This window comes from Chenopodium quinoa, unplaced genomic scaffold (assembly GCF_001683475.1).
Source record: "Chenopodium quinoa cultivar QQ74 unplaced genomic scaffold, ASM168347v1, whole genome shotgun sequence".
Classification (NCBI taxonomy): domain Eukaryota; kingdom Viridiplantae; phylum Streptophyta; class Magnoliopsida; order Caryophyllales; family Amaranthaceae; genus Chenopodium; species Chenopodium quinoa.
In genome coordinates, this window is record NW_018742969.1 from 411,004 (window position 1) to 428,413 (window position 17,410).

Below are 17,410 nucleotides of genomic sequence, written 5' to 3' on the forward strand. Positions count from 1 at the left end.
ATATAGTGGGCCTATAAAGGCATGCAGCACTTCAAAGAAAAGCCCAAGTCAATGAAAAATTGCCAAAATCTTGAAATTAACATGTTATTTGCTCACATAGCAAAAATAATACTCCTGTGACTCTGTGATACAGAAGAGGAGGGCACTAAAATTGTGCCAAAATCAATTGGCCGCTAATCACCAAAAAACAACATAGCAGCGGCTACTTTACTGCATTCAAGAATTACCCACCCTAACGATATTAAGTACTATGAAGTACAAGAGATTACAGACTACCATCAATTAATGAGTCGCTATGATATGGTTTAAGGAATGTACACACAGATGAGTCATGTACTCCAATTGCATGAGCTTAACCTTCATCAGTGTTATCTGTGTTATCTGTGTCACTCAAGGCCTGAGGTACCTGTGCGGGTATATATCCATTTCCGTTAGGACCCAGTACCTGGTATCTGTTCAATTAGAAAATCAAAATATCATGAGTTGATCAAAGATTTTAATGGAACACAGAAGCAGAAAGCTATTATTTGGAGGCCTACTTCATATCTGTGATTAGGGCATTTTGAGACTAATGAAATCAACAAGGGAGCACTTTGGAGAACTTGGGAATTAGGAGGATTTATGGTTGAGATAAAATGCAATATTTGCATGTCACAGTTTTATAGTTTGAGATTACCTATTGCTTGCAACTGTCAATCACATGCTTTCATATTTCATCATATATGAACTCATGGAGCGATTGGTCCAAAAGCATGCCATTGTGGAATGAAGCAAACAATAGTCTATGAAGAACACAAGCAGCTTTGAAGTCTAAAGTAATATACAGACCTCTCTAGTACAAATTTTCCTTCCTTGTACTTCTGAATCTTCTCGTATGCAGCCTCCTGCAATAAGTATTATTTCGATGATGATTGCTTGTGGATGAAACTGCCGAAACAAAATGTTAAAATGTTTCAAAGAAGGTTATTTTACATATTTCCATCCAACAAGGGAGCCACATCCAACACAGAATATGTCTACCACTGTGTGCAGTCCAGTCAGCATCAGACGCTCTTCTTTCTCCCCAACAGTGACATTCACACTGGATCAAGGAACAATCACAAAACAGCATTATTTCTAGCCCATAAAATAATATCAAAAAAATAAAAATAAAGTCACAAGTATAATATAAAAATTGTTTAAATACCATTGAAATGCTTTGTGATGATACTTGGACCTTAATCACTTACCATGACATACCACACCCAGATGGCCAGATACCTCTAACAAATCATCTGCAAAGAATGAGCCTTACACGCAAAATTACCATCACCCCTAAACGCAAATAGGTTCTTATTATACCCTTGGAACCTAAAGGTAACTAATTGGCCTTTCGCCACACACTAAAAGTAAAGGACATTTTGGTGAAAGGTGTGAAAACATGATTTATTCCATTGCAATCCAACTAGAAAAGTTTTGAATTATTCAGAGATTAAACACGTAATTTTGACTAATACTCAAATGTTATTCCTAATTTTATGATCCCAGAGACTATCAATTCATACTATCAACTCTGGGCATTCTTTCATGAGTTAGTAAGTTCCGTTCATAATCTGCAAAGGAACGCGTTATCTCTGCCTCTAACTGTGCTATAACTGGCAAGGGATAAACCATCACTAAAAAGAGATGAGTAGTTAGGAATGAAGATTCACTTACATTTTTGCAAAAAGATAAGCCTTGCCATGACTGCTGTGAAATGACTGAAACAGAGGAAATGCATTTTGTTAGATAACGATGTTCTCAATCTAGGAAAGAAATAAAGAATAAACATAAAATGTGAGAACCAAACACCCTCAAAATCCTAATTGGCCTCTGACAATTTAGATGAAAACCAAATTTGTGTATAAAGTCACGCAGGCAGATTAATTATTTACCATTCCAAGAGGTTTAATGATTCTAAATATTAGTATAATCCAATAGGCAAATTTTCCAATTTGAGTCATTGTTACTGATATTCCTTCTAAAAATTGTACAGTAATTGCATTAGAGGAAGGGCAACATATGATTGATATAATGATATGAAGAATTAATCTTTTGCACTAATGTTTAAAACAAAACACTTGATAGAGGATAACTACATTTGCACATAGGGCACTTAAAAAGAATGAAGGCAATAAACAACAAGCCTCAAAAGTCAAAAGCATGGAATTCTCTTTGATGATCATGATCTGAACCTGAACATTACATGTAAAAGGGTTACAGGTTTTTTTTTTTTTTTTTTTTTTTTTTTTTTTTTTTTTTTTTTTTTTTTTTTTTTGACAACAATAAAACCTGGAGAAAGGTGTGCCTGACCATTTTCAATTGATGTTTCAACCAGCTTGTTTTTGAACATTTATGGACACTGTCACACTGATAAATGATAAGCATACGCACTCTAAGACTTAAATGTGAAACAGTAGGATTATTTTTTGGTAATAATATTTTACATTTATACAAGATAAGAAGGCACAGGGTTCACTGAGGGATATATGAATAATGCATGTCATTGAAAGTCAAACCCTCAATCACTGATAGTGAAGCTTGTATATGGACCAGCTTAATAAGAAAAATGCATGCAATAATTTTTATGTAGGACCCTACAGAATCCTTTCCTCCTACTCATTTGAAACACAATCTATATGAGCTACCATAGTCGAATCATTCCAACTTTTATTGCTCATCCTTTATTCCCTTATTCTTTTTTGGTACACAAACACAAAGCCCAACAAAACCCATGAACTTTGACTTTTGAGCATAGGTGTCCAATGGTATTCCTTAGAGCATAAAGACTACTAATTCAGCCTGGAAACATCCTATTGATGCTTGAAGATTAAAAATTGGGTGCAGAATTGTCAAGACTCTGGAGTACTAACAGTATAGAATGTCAAACCTTAGGATCACACCCTCCATTAAAATTCACAACAAAAAGTTGCTTCAGTAACATGTTGGGAAGAGATTTGATGTTCTATAACACTGATGTTTGATATCATTCTTGGAATTCAATTATGACCTTCACGAACAACGTATGTAACATATTTACCACTTTCAAATACAATCCTAAAGGATCTAAAGTGCAGAACTAAGGTTTTATAAATAAGAAGATTTCACTCCAAGCCATTTTTAGCAGCTGGGGATCACTGGCCAGCAAGAAGCTTCCAATGTAATTGGAGAATAGTTCTGAGCAGAGTAATTAACCAGCAGCTAGAGTAATGTTTACGGAGAATGGCATACACTGATACCATTGACCTTTGTGGCTCTTATAGTCTTAAGCAGTTAAGCCTTTCCCACTCCCTCTCCCCTTCTCCCAATTTTAAATTTTTAAAGAAAAGAAAGATAATATAGGCAGATCAACTACCAATAATACAAATCAAATATGTTTTAGCCTGTATTTAAACAAAATTTACTCTCTATCTAATAACACTTAAAATATTTCCTATTTGAAAATCTTTCTGCAGCATTAATTCTAATCTTCAATTCATCTTACGTATCCTTGTCAGATGCTCAACAGTTAAACAAAAGTTTGCAATCCTTATCAGACATTTAAATTTTTACCCCAACACCTCAAGCATTTTGAAAACCACATGGTATGTGCTCAAAAATGACTTAAGAGAATCATAACTAGGGCTAGCAAAGAAGTAAATCTAAAATGAGAGAAAAGCCATGCAAAACTCTTTCAAAATGAGAGAAAAGACATGCAAAACTCTTTCAGTATTAAAAAAATTGTTTCATTAATGCCATATCCCCATACCTGTGCCTAGTTTAAGAACACTACCTGAACAATTTTCAACCTTGGGTTGCCTAATATTTGGATATATACCCGCACCCAACACCTGCACATTAATGCCTAATAACACAGTTATCTACGCAACTGTGAGAAGCAGTTCATGTCATACCTGAAAGGCCAACGCCTCAATATTCAATCAGTTTCTTACTGTAGTTACACTTCTATCACAAAAGGGTTTAACACACTTACTAGCCAAAGAAAAGATTGCCCAAATTGTTGCCACACTTGCTTCATAGTGTTTCCATGAAACAAAAACTATTTCAATAATAATATACACCCTTATAAGTTGACAGAAGCTGCTAAGCATCACCGGAATCAAATCCCATTAACTTGACCAAACCTCTTTAAACAATAAACATCTAGGTCAACTTACACTAATTGAATCAAAAATGCTCCTCGGCCACCTATATAGCCTCCTTGATTATTACTTCTATTCTTGAACTAAACACATCATAATTTGATATCAAAATCAATTAAAAGTAGACAGTCTAGATCATGAAATAACATAAGTTTGTTTGTTTGTCTTTTTTTTTTAAAAAAAAAATTTGAATTATTTCCTACGGAGTACTATTTCATAGTCCAATCTACACCAAATTGCTTAAATATTTCACCCATCATCCCATCATTTTTATAAGCTCAATTTCCAAGTTCCAAGGACCGCTTTTCGATTCAAGAAAACCCCACAATTATGCATACCATAACAAACTAATTCAAGCAATAGAACATTCAAAACAATCACAAATTCAAGATCATTACAAGAAACCCTAATCATTTCAATAACAATAATAATAATCTGAACAAGAAAACAACCTCAATTTTCCCATAATATAACCAACCAATCAATCAAACACAACGTAAAAACATATTCAACAATTCAACAAACCCATCAATCAAACACAAAGAAAATCTCACAATACTTGATTTCAGCATTCATAACACGCAAATTAGCAACTACCCATGAAAGATTAACAGACTAAAATGTTCATAAAATTAAAAGATAATTCATACAGTAAGAATTTTACCTTAGACATGATATCATCCATGAGGCCCAGGTGGGTATGGCAATGTTTGCAACGATAAATCTGGCCTTCCAATGTGATAAAAAACAATCTTCCCATTATCAATCTTTTGCAGATTAACAAAAAAGCAGAGAAAAATCAATCAAAGAGATGAAATTGAACGTATAAATTGGTACTTTTATAGTAGTTGTATGTGGGGTAAGTATTTGCAAATGCAATGCAATGCACGCTTTTTTGCAAGAAAAAAAAAAGTAGAACTAAAAAGGGATATGAATGAATGAAAATTGTGTGTGAGAAAGAGAAAAGAAGAGAGAGAAAGAGAGCAAAAGGAGGTTATATGCATTGATCGTTGTTCCCTGTTTGTTTTACGGGGCAATGATGACATGGGAGCCTAACTCGTTGAAAATGAAGTTTGCTTAGTTGGCTATTTGCGTGTTTTAAAGATGGGGCGTTAATGAGTCGAGACAAGTTGAGCATTATTCACTCGATTGAGTTAATTATTTGTGGTTAAGTTTGCTTATTTAGGTGAGTCCGAGTTCAAATATAAGTTTCATACTGAATTGAAATTTTGTGCAAGCTCAATTTGTCTAGTAATGATTTTATTGTATTCAAGCTTGGTTCTTGAGTAATTTGTTTATTAATCGAGCTTAAGTTTATATATGAGGTTTACTTCATTCTTGGATCGTCCAATGAATAAAAAAAATGAATTTCAACTCATTTACCTTGCATTTGTGTTTTATATTTGATGAATTTTGAAAGGCAAGTTGGATTGTCTAAATGAGTTTGATAGATTATTCGTTAGCTAGTCTTGAGGATGGTGTAATGGTGTATGTATGAAAAAAAACCCCTCTGATGCCAAATGTAATTACAAATGTGTTTACTTGGCTCATAAAGAGCATCCCAAGACCCAAAGTAAACACATTAGTAGATTACTATTTCTTCAAAAAAAAAAAAAAAAAGAAAGATAAACACATTACTAAGGTCTCATGGAAAATGGACTCAGCCAAGTTATGATTATATTGACAGTAGTAACTAACACCAATGAAACTTTATAACCAGAGTTGAATGAGTCTCATATGTCCAAAGTTCTCCAGGTCTATTCACTGTGGTAAGGTTAACTTCGATAACTAGCCAAATGTAATTCAGTGAAACTATGCCACTATGCACCGTTATTCATTGTGAATAATCTACGCAGAGTTTAGGAGGATCCCTATAACTCCATAAGAGGGGACATTATGTAGCGTTCCCAGAGTCTGGGCTTATTTCAATTCAAAACGAATGGACAAAGAAAATTGCAATCGCAGGCAGATTCAGAACGCCTATCATACTTCTGTAAACAAGGAGAAAAAGTGCATGTCCTGTTCGTAATTCAGTAAGATGCACAAGAAAAAAGTCAATGAACAGAGCTTTATCTTCCCTTCAGAAGAATTATAAGACTCTCTCACTCTAGTTACTACCAAAATTGCCAGAGCAACAAACTGCACCAAAACCAAAAAATGAAATATAAGTGAATTCCCTGTTAGTAACCATATCCTGAGTAGACATATTCTGGACATCTGCCTAGTCAGCTCAATGCAAGCCTGTGATGAGGAACTACTCTCTCGACTTTGCCTATTCGATGAGGTGGCCACAAAATGTGTGTGACTCTACCTTGGGCTAAGCCTAGAGGAACCTGTGGAAGAAAGCACAATTCTAAGGTCAGACTGGATACATCTTGTCTTGCTACATGAAAACAATTTCCATACATTTAGATGTTGGCATGTCGCAAACATATCAGTTCAGAATGATAGGAATGAAGTGTACGACTTCTCTTTGCTTAATGCTAACTCTTAAGAAAAAAAACAATCAGATTGCTAATCACAACATCCACATGATCCACCATTAAAACATGTGAGCTGAATACATAAGTAATATTTTGGATAGTGGTTTTAATGATTTTATGCCATGCACCAAAGTCATTAAATCTGATACTGAATTTCCCAAAATAGTAGCTCATAAGGTGTTGAGGAGATATTTACTTGCAGTCTTGCAGATGAAGGGGAAAAAAAGAAAAATTAAATTACAAAGAATTATTTTCATGCCAGCTTGTCAAGGTTATGCCTTTGATAGCTTGATGCATCAGAAAGCAATTTCAAATTCAGGAAAAGAAAATTCCCTCCCAAGTCAGCAGGATATATCCATAGCTTCTTCAATGGTGAAAAGGTAAATGAAGACCAAACATGTGCCAATACAGGAAATTTCCATTATCATTGACAAATAGGATACAATGAAATTATTTATCATTGAATGCTACATAATAAGAACTAGCAATGTTCAAGAAAGCATCACTTCAAGTGCATAAAGTCATTGCTTATATTCAAGTTCAAGAGATACAATGAAGTTCAAAACATTCGAGGCACTATTTAGTTTGCATATAATATCTGGAATGGGATGGGGAATATATGGAACTGAATGAACAATAGAGTACAATGTATATGGAATAACAATAATTATTCTATCTGTAACTAGATCTTGTTCCCTCCGTCATTTAACCCTCACCAGACTTACCACCACTACCACTTCAAAGCAGAGCCTCTTAGTACAAACCTCACCGGTCACCGCCACACCAAGTCTAGGGACAACAAACATCAGGGTGTAACTTGATGTTCAAAAAAGTAAAAGGGGTAGCACTACTTGGGAAAGGGGCAAGGAGGGGCATTGGTCCTCCTAGAGCTGTCAATTCGAGTAAACGGGCCGGGTTTGGGTCGGGTCAACTCGGGTCGGGTCAATTCAGATTAATTCCATAACCTATGCAGGTCGGGTTTGGGTTGGGTCATGCTTAAGTCGGGTCACGTCGGGTCATACTACTTATCGGGTTTGGGGCGGGTTTAGGTCAGGTTAATAACAGGTCGGGTGAACAATAGGTTGGTTTCGGGTTTTCACGGGTTAAAAAGGGTTAGGGTAATTCTCGGGTTCGAGTCGGGTTCGGTTCAAGTCAATAATTTGCGGGTTAGAATCAGGTCAGGTCACTCTCGGGTTTGAGTCGGGTTCGGTTCAAGTCAATAATTTGCGGATTATAATCAGGTCGGGCCATTTTCAAGTCGGGTCATTCTTGTGTTCAAGTCGGGTTCGGTTCAAGTCAATAATTTGCGGGTTATAATCAGGTTGGGTCATTCTCGGATTCAAGTCGGGTCATGTTCAAGTCAATAATTTGCAGGTTACGATCAGGTCCGGTCATTTTCAAGTCAGGTCATATTCGGGTTCAACTAACTATAAATAGATAATTATCATTTTTATTAAGCTAATTATTTCCTTTGACTATAATATATATGGCAATATACTAGGGAACAATATTCCGGAAAGGTATTAGGGACCATTGCAAACATTACGACAATTTTTATTTTCGGGCGAATAAAAGTCAAAAAAATTCCAAATTTGAAGTCTAATAATCACGTATTTTGCGAAATTTTAGAGGCTTTGGAGCTCGGTGTCGAAAAGTATTGAAATTTTAGGGAATACATTCCGGGGTCATATAATGCCATTTGGAACTATATAGGATCATTATATGTTGTCATAAATGTTCGTGCTAGGCTTAAGTTCATAAAATCAGTGCAAGTTGTAAACCAGTAAATTGGCCGTTTAAAGGCAAATTGGATAGTTCCACCTAGGGGTGAGCAAACCGGGTACCCGGTCAAAATTTTAGGACCCGGACTTGGAATTGGTTGGAACCGGGTCCTAAAATTCGGAACCGGAATTGGAATTGGTTAAACCGGGTCCTAAATTTTAGGAATTGGAATTGGAACCACTGGGTACCGGTTCCGGTTCCGGGTACCCACTTATGTATGTAATTATTAAAATATAATACAAATTATAATTCTTATTTTAGTTAGTATCATTATTAGTGTTTAATACTTATATTTATATATGCATTAAGCTATTTGTATTCATGTTAGGTATTAATAATACTTTTTTTATTGTACAAATTAGATACATTTAACATATTTTTATTATTTAAAATTTATTTAATTTAGGATATATTGGGTAACCGGGTACCCAACCGGTTCCGGGTCCAAAAAGTTGAGAATTGGAATTGGAATTGGTTATAACCGGGTCCTTAATTTATTACCCGGAATTGGAACCACCGGGTCCAATCTCGGTTCCGGACCCGCCGGTTCCTAACCAGTTCCGGTTCCAATTCCGGGTACCCGGAATTTTTGCTCACCCCTAGTTCCACCAACCCAATTGGATGCCCGAAGGGTATTAAGGAAATGGTAAACATTTCGGAACTTTTTTATTTCCGGGGGAAAATAAGTCAAAAAATTCCAAAATTGAAGGCTAATATCCATGCTTTTTGAGTAATTTAGGAGGTTTCGGGACCCGGTGTCAAAAACCTTAACAATTAGGGGATACATCTCGGGGTCATATAATGCCGTTTGGAACCGTATATGATCATTATATGTTGTCATAAATGTTCGTGGTAGGCTTGAGTTAATGAAATCGATGCAAGTTGTAAACCGGTAAATTGGCCGTTTAAAGGCAAATTGGATGGTTTCACCCATCCAATTAGCCTCCCAAAGGGTATTAAGAAGCATGGTAAATATTTCGGCAATTTTTATTTTCGGGCGAAAAAAAAGTAAAAAAAATTCCAAAATTAAAGTCTAAAATCCATGCTTACTGAAATTTTGGAGATTTCGAGGCCCGGTGTCGGAAAGCCTTGAAATTTTAGGATTACATCTCGGGGGTCATATAATGTCGTTTGAAACCATATATGATCATTATATGTTGTCATAAATGTTCGTGGTAAGCTTGAGTTTATGAAATCGGTGCAAGTTATAAATCGGTAAATTGGCTGTTTAAAGGCAAATTGGATGGTTCCACCCACACAATTGGAATCCCGAAGAGTATTAGGGACCATGGTAAACATTTCGGTGATAAGTGGTTTATTTGACCACTTATTGTGTTAATTTAAACCCGGTTATGCATTCATTTCCCCTTCTTCTAACCCGTTTTTGAATGAAAATGTTTTATCTTGGCCTTGCCCCCTCTTGGTTTGTGTTTGTCCATGTTTTGCAGGTTTATTGATTCAATTTGGCAAGCATTCGATGCATAGATTTTGTTTAAGGCAAGAAAATTAGAGAAAGGAGAGTCCGCTCCAGCCGGTGCGGGCGTGCACCTCTCAGGGCGCTCCAAAATTCCTGTAAACTTTCTGCCTAGTGCACCCTTTGAGGAGCGGGTGTGCACCTGTGAGGCGCGAGCGTGCACCTGGGAGGAACGCCCAAAATTTCAAAACTGCCTATACTCTGAAGTCAGCTGGAGAGGGCGTGTAGCAAGCTGGAGCGGGCACTCCTCGCTTGGAATCCGTTTTCTTTTGACGGATTTCCCTATATGTTTCGGGGAGTATAAATACTTCCCCTTTAGGTCATTTGTAACCTAGACAGAAATAGCCTAGATTTTAAAAACTCTTAGTTTGAAAAATTAATTTAGCTTAGTTTTCATCAAATTAATCATTGTAATAGTTGGTTTTAAGATTTATCCTCAACATTTGGCACTTTGTATTCAACATTTCCAAGCTTCAATTAGTAACTTCCTTCTACCTTTCTCCATTAAATTTATGATTTTATTTGTTCTTGCATGATATTTAAATCTCTTTAGTTCTTGATAATTTGTTATTGGATGATAGTTATTTCAATTGTTGATCACATTTCCCAATTATTGAAGAAAATAGAACCCTAATACTTGTTTGCATGTTGATAAACATGAGTTGTGAGTAGTCTTCTTGCTAGGGGTTGGGTGAAGCTCAACCTTTTGGGTTAATTATGCAAATGTGGGAGAAACATTGATGTTTGTATTGCAATTAAATTGATTATATGAGATTGCTTGTTAGTTCTTCATGATAGGATTATCTACCCTTGACTTAGGAGCTTAATAGCATGATATGCTTAGTTTGACATGGGAATGTAAATTGAGTATGTCATTACTCATTGCAATTTTATTATGTATCATCTATTGCTAGACTAATGAGGAATCTAAGTTTAGTAGAGTGAGTTGTTTTCTAATTGCTGAGGTCGATTTTACATATAGTCCTTGCTATACCTTGTCTATTTTACTCCCCCTTTGCCTAATTGCCTTGATTGAGTGGATCCAATTCCCTAGTGTATTTAATCCATCGATTTAGAAACATAGTTTGTTTGTCTACTTGACGAACCCCAATTGACCATAAACTTCGAATTAGCTTAAGTGTTAAGATCTTTAGCAACCATATCCCGTTCTTTGTGGACCGAACTTTTACTTATCATTATGCTTGGTTTGTAGGGTGTTTGTTAATAAATGTGTTTAATTGAGTGTGGAATGTGCGACCGTTCTAACGCCCATCAAAATGGCGCCGTTGCCGGTGAACGGTGTTGTTGATTGCTAATTGATTACTTGAGACTAGTTCACCATAAAACAACAAAAATTCAAAAAGAGTGTTTCTTTTTGGCTACACTTGTAGCCTTGTTACTAATTACAATTGTTGAGAGTGTATGCGCAGAAATCATAACAGGATTTTGGTGCCTTACGATTCCGAGATTGAGCAAACCTATAGGAGGAGAAGGAGAGCCGGTTCTAGGCCATTAACTACTTCCCCAACTAGGGTGGTCAATTTCGAGGAAAGACAAGAGCAAATGGCTGATGGGGAACAATCGGTCCAAAGAACTTTGAAGGAGTTGGGAACTCCGAGAGCTTATAGAGCTTCAAGTGGCATTGCTCCGCCCGTTATTCAAGCCAATGATTTTGAAATACGCCCCGCAATGATAAATTTGATCGAAAGGAGGCAATTTAGTGGAGCAAAACATGAGAGCCCTCTTGCACATTTGAACGAATTTGAAAAATATTGCAATACGATCAAGGTAAATGGGGTAACTCAAGAATTTCTGAGACTAAAGCTATTTCCTTTCTCCTTGATAGGAAGGGCTCTTGAATGGCTTGAGAAAGAAGTAAGGCCAAACTCCTTGAGAACTTGGGACGAGGGTACCACGACTTTCTTAGGGAGATTCTACTCTCAAACGAAGACGGCCGAGGCAAGGGCTTTGATACAAGGTTTCCGTCAACAGGCTAGTGAAACCATTTATGAGGCTTGGGAGAGGTATAAAGAATATTAAAGGGAGTGTCCCCATCATGGCATTCCGACATACCAAGTGCTTCAAATTTTCTATGGAGGCTTGAGCCCACAAGGAAAAACTAGCCTAGATGCGGGAGCGGGTGGCCCGATTATGAACAAGACGGAGGAGCAAGTCATAGAGATAATTGAGGATGTGGTGAGGCACCACATGGATTGGCAAGAAGGAAAGATAGAGTCTCTAAACAAGGGAGGAAATGCGGTTTACTCCATTGATCACCTTAACGCCATCAACAATTTTGACATCCCAAATCGGCAACCTTGGCAAGTAGATGACGTCCATCAAGGCAAAACTAGAGACCTCTAGTTCAACACAAGAGCATCCCTCCCAAGCTAAGGGGAGAGGTATGAATTCTAACCCTTCTCCTTCTAATAACATGCCACATGGGTGTTTGTTTTGTGAAAATTGTGGGTCATATGACCATGATACCTCTTCTTGTAATTATGATTCCCAACCTCAACCCCAATATGAAGATGGTAATGATAGTGAAAATGAACAAGTCAATGCCTTGTCTTATGATAATAGACCTAGGAATGACAATCAAAGATACTTACCACCTAATCCAAGAGAATAAGGGGAAAATTCCTATAACCAAAGAGGAAATGATTATGATTACCATAACCAAAACCAATGGGGAAATAGGAACCAAAGGGACCAAAATCCCCAAGGTAACTACAACCAACAAGGTGGTTATAGTAACCATAACCATAATAACCAAGGGAACTATGGGAATCAAGGGCAATATCACAAAGGAGGAAACTCTAATAATAGGAATAATTGGAACAACAATAATAATAGAGGTTCTTCTGATCAAAATGCTTTTAATTCAAATGTGAGAGGTAATAGAGCTCCCCAAGATAACTACTATGCACAAGCACCACCTACTAGGTCTTGCTTAGAGGAAATGATGGAAAGTCAAACCAAAATGTTCAATACTTTCATGGCCTCTAGTGATCAGAAATTTAGTGAAGTCATCACCTTTAATAAAATGCTTGAAACACAAATTTCTTAATTGGCCAATGCTTTGAAGGAAGGGACTAACACTTCCAAACTTCCACCCAAAGGACTAGATCCCAAGAGGCCTGTAAATGCTATATCAAGTAGGAGTGGTAAAGTGTTGGAAGAGAGTGTTCCTAAGAGAAGCAATGAGAGAATGAACATGAGTGAGCCTCCCCTTGAGAGTGATTTTGAACAAGAGAGAGAGCAAAACCATGAGAATGAAAAAGAGAAAGAATGTGAGAAAGAAAAAGAATTTGAGAAAGAAAAAGAATGTGAAAAAGAGAAAGATTTTGAAAAAGAGAGTGAAGAGAAAAGAGAAAAAGAGAGAGAAACAAAACAATTGCAAAAGCTACCATATCCTCAAAACTTATTGGAAACAAATTAGATGTGCAATTTGGAAAGTTTCTTGAAACATTGAAACAAATTCACCTTTTAATTCCTTTTACCGATGCTATCAAGCAAATGCCTAACTATGCTAGGTTTTTTATTTGAGTGGAAGGAGAAAGTGTGAATTGGTGGAAACGGTGAATATCACCGAGAATTGTAGTGCAATTATTTGACCACTTATTGTGTTAATTTAAACCCGGTTTTGCATTCATTTCCCCTCTTTCTAACCCGTTTTTGAATGAAAATGTTTTATCTCGGCCTTGTCTCTTCTTGGTTTGTGTTTGTCCATGTTTTGCAGGTTTATTGATTCAATTTGGCAAGCATTCAATGCATGGATTTTGTTTAAGGCAAGAAAATTAGAGAAAGGAGAGCCCGCTCTAGCTGGAGCGAGCGTGCACCTCAAGAAGCGCTCCAAACTTCCTGTAAACTTTCTGCCAAGTGCACCCTGTGAGGAGCGGGCGTTCCTCCCCAACCTTTCAAAACTGCCTATATTCTGAAGTCAGCTGGAGAGGGCGTGCAGCAAGCTGGAGCGGGCGCTCTTCATGTGGAGCAGGCGTTCCTCGCTGGGAATCCGTTTTCTTTTGACGGATTTCCCTATGTGTTTCGAGGAGTATAAATACTTCCCCTTTAGTTCATTTGCAACCTAGACAGAAATAGCCTAGTTTTTAAAAACTCCTCTTAGTTTGAAACATTCATTTAGCTTAGTTTTCATCAAATTAATCATTGTAATAGTTGGTTTCAAGATTTATCTTCAAGATTTGACACTTTGTATTCAACATTTCCAAGTTTCAATTAGTAACTTCCTTCAACCTTTCTCCATTAAATTTCTAATTTTATTTGTTCTTGCATGATATTTAAATCTCTTTAGTTCTTGATAATTTGTTATTGGATAATAGTTATTTCAATTGTTAATCAATTTTCCCAATTATTGAAGAAGTTAGAACTCTAATAATTGTTTACATATTGATAAACGTGAGTTGTGAGTAGTCTTCTTGTTAGGGGTTGGGTGAAGCTCAACCTTTTAGGTTAATTATGCAAATGTTGAAGGAGTTGTGTCTTCGATAAGTGCAATTATTACATATATCAAGGATCACTATTATGGAGATAATAAGTTCGTTCTCTATATCAAGGATCACTATTATGGAGATAATAAGTTCGTTCTCTTGGGGCGTCATCATCTGTTGCTAGATTATGAGAGATGATCTTTGGGCTAGTCAAATAGTCCAAAGCCCGCTAGAATGGATCCTACGAGGTCACACACAAGGGTATTGGGTTAAGCAAGTTAGAGGCTCATTAATGGACCTCATGAGCAATTAACTAATCATGAAATGGATTGGGCTAGCATAGTTAGGTTGGAAATAAGTTTTAGGCTTTTGACATGGGCTCTTATTTAGAGATGAGATCTATAAATAAGATCCATGCCTAGGGTTGCAATTAAGAAGTCATAATAGTGAATTTTGACATCAAGGCAACCAATCCCAAAACCCTTATTCCCTTTCTAATTCACGGCTCCCTCTCCTTCCCCTTTGGACTCACGGCCGGCCACCCTTGGTGGCGCGTGTAGTGGTTTGTTGCTCGCACTTCTCCATAGAAGGTCAATTGAAGGGTTCAATTGCAACAAACTAGCATTAGTGGAGGTCTTAATCTGTGCCCGTGGACCAAGTAGAGGAATCACGCTTGAGGTTCTTTATCTCCCATTGTTCTTGCTCGATCGCACGTGGAATCACGCTTCAAAGGTACGATTATATGTTCTTTATGTGTTATGCATTAGATCTTAGGATTAGGTACTGTATGAATATGATTCATGTTTATTTCCGCTGCGTAGTACCTATAATTCCCTACAAATGTGGGAGAAGCATTGATGTTTGTATTGCAATTAAATTGATTATATGAGATTGCTTGTTAGTTCTTCATGATAGGATTGGCTACCCTTGACTTAGGAGCTTGATAACATAATATGCTTAGTTTGACATGGGAATGTAAATTGAGTATGTCATTACTTATTGCAATTTGATTATGTATCATCTATTTCTAGACTAATGAGGAATCTAAGTTTAGTAGAGTGAGTTGTTTCTAATTGCATGAGGTCGATTTTACATATAGTTCTTGCTATACCTTGTCTATTTTACTCCCCGTTTGCCTAATTGCCTTGGTTGAGTGGATCCCATTACCTAGTGTCTTTAATCCATCGATTTAGAATCATAGTTTTTTTTTTTGTGTACTTGACAACCCCAATTGACCATAGATTTCGAATTAGCTTAAGTGTTAAGGTCTTTAACAACCATATTCCGTTCCTTTTTTCTTAACTCTTACTTATCATTATGTTTGGTTTGTAAGGTGTTTGTTAATAAATGTGTTTGATTGACTGTGGAATATGCACCGTTCTAACGCCCATCATTCGGCAATTTTTATTTACGGGCGAAAAAAGTCAAAAAATTCAAAAATTAAAGACTTATCCACGCTTTTTGAGAAATTTTGGAGTCTTTAGGGCCTAGTGTCTAAAAGTCTCGAAATTCTAGGAAATACATCTCAAGGTCATATAATGTCGTTTGTTACCATATATGATCATTATTTGTTGTCATAAATGTTCGTGGTAGGCTTGAATTAATGGAATCGACGCAAGTTGTAAACCAGTAAATTGGTCATTTAAAGGCAAATTGGACCCCCGGAGGGTATGAGGGACCATGGTAAACATTTCGGCAATTTTTATTACCGGGCGAATAAAAGTCAAAAAATTCATAAATTGAAGGCTAATTATCCACGCTTTTAGAGAAATTTCGAAGGTTTTGGGGCCAGGTGTCGAAAAGAAATGAGATTTTATTAGATACATCTCAAGGTCATATAGTGACGTTTGAAACCATAAATGACCATTATATGTCGTCATAAATTTTCGTGGTATGCAAGAGTTAATGAAATCAGTGCAATTTGTAAACCAGTAAATTGGCCGTTTAAATTCAAATAAGATGGTTTCACCCACCTAATTGGACTACCGAAGGGTATTAGGAACCATGATAAACATTTCAGCAATTTTTCTTTCTGGGCGAAAAAAAGTCAAAATATTCAACAATTGAAGACTAATATCCACGCTTTTTGAGAAATTTTGGGGTTTCGGGGCCCGGTGTCAAAAGCTTTGAAATTTTAGGGGATACATCTCGGGGTCATATAATACTGTTTTAAACCATAAATGATCATTATATGTTGTCATAAATGTTCGTGGTAGGCTTGAGTTAATGAAATCGGTGCAATTTGTAAACCAGTAAATTCGTCATTTAAAGGCAAATTGGATGGTTCCACCCACCTAATTGGACTTCTGAAGGGTATTAGGGACCATGGTAAACATTTCGGCAATTTTTTATTTACAGAAGAAAAAAAAGTCAAAAAATTCAAAAATTTAAAGCTAATATCCACGCTTTTTGAGAAATTTTGGAGGTTTCGAGAACCGATGTCGAAAATCCTTGAGATTTTAGGGGATACATCTCAAGGTCACATAATGTCGTTTGGAACCATATATGATCATTATATGTTGTCATAAATGTTCGTGGTAGGCTTGAGTTAATGAAATCGATGCAAGTTGTAAACCGGTAAATTGGCTATTTAAAGGCAAATTGGATGGTTCCACCCATCCAATTGGACTCCCGAAGGATATAAGGGATAATGGTAAACATTTCGGCAATTTTCATTACGGGCGAAAAAAAGTCAAAAAATTCCAAAATTGAAAGCTAATATCCACGTTTTTTGAGAAATTTTGGAGGTTTGGGGACCTAGTGTCGAAAAGAATTGATATTTTAGGGAATATATCTCGAGGTAATAAAATGTCGTTTGGAACCATTTATGATCATTATTTGTTGTCATAAATGTTCGTGGTAGACTTGAGTTAATGAAATCGGTGCAAGTTGTAAACCGATAAATTAGCTGTTTAGTGGCAAATCGGTGGTTCCACCCACCCAATTGGACTACCGGAGGGTATTAGAGACCATGGTAAAAATTTCGGAAATTTATATTTTCTGGGGAAAAAAAGTAAAAAAAATTCCAAATTTGAAGGCTAATATCCATGCGTTTTGAGAAAT

The 17,410-nt window shown here is 36.5% G+C and overlaps 2 protein-coding genes across 2 annotated transcripts in view; both read right to left on the reverse strand.

Annotated features, from left to right (window-relative positions):
• Positions 1-46: 46 nt before the first annotated feature.
• Positions 47-5,510, reverse strand: LOC110729091 (protein yippee-like At3g11230). Its single transcript, XM_021908791.1, has 5 exons — positions 4,825-5,510; positions 1,696-1,739; positions 973-1,081; positions 829-884; positions 47-452 (listed from the first exon to the last, which is right to left on the reverse strand). Exons 1-5 carry the CDS (start codon positions 4,918-4,920, stop codon positions 353-355), a joined length of 405 nt encoding a protein of 134 aa, XP_021764483.1. The 5' UTR covers positions 4,921-5,510; the 3' UTR covers positions 47-352.
• Positions 5,511-5,805: 295 nt separating this feature from the next.
• The window catches only part of LOC110729090 (mitochondrial inner membrane protease subunit 2-like), a 29,213-nt gene continuing 17,608 nt past the window's right edge, over positions 5,806-17,410 (reverse strand). Inside the window, exon 5 of the mRNA XM_021908789.1 lies at positions 5,806-6,493. Within this exon, the coding sequence (XP_021764481.1) occupies positions 6,386-6,493 (108 nt within the window). The 3' untranslated portion in view covers positions 5,806-6,385. The remainder of the gene's footprint in view (positions 6,494-17,410) is intronic.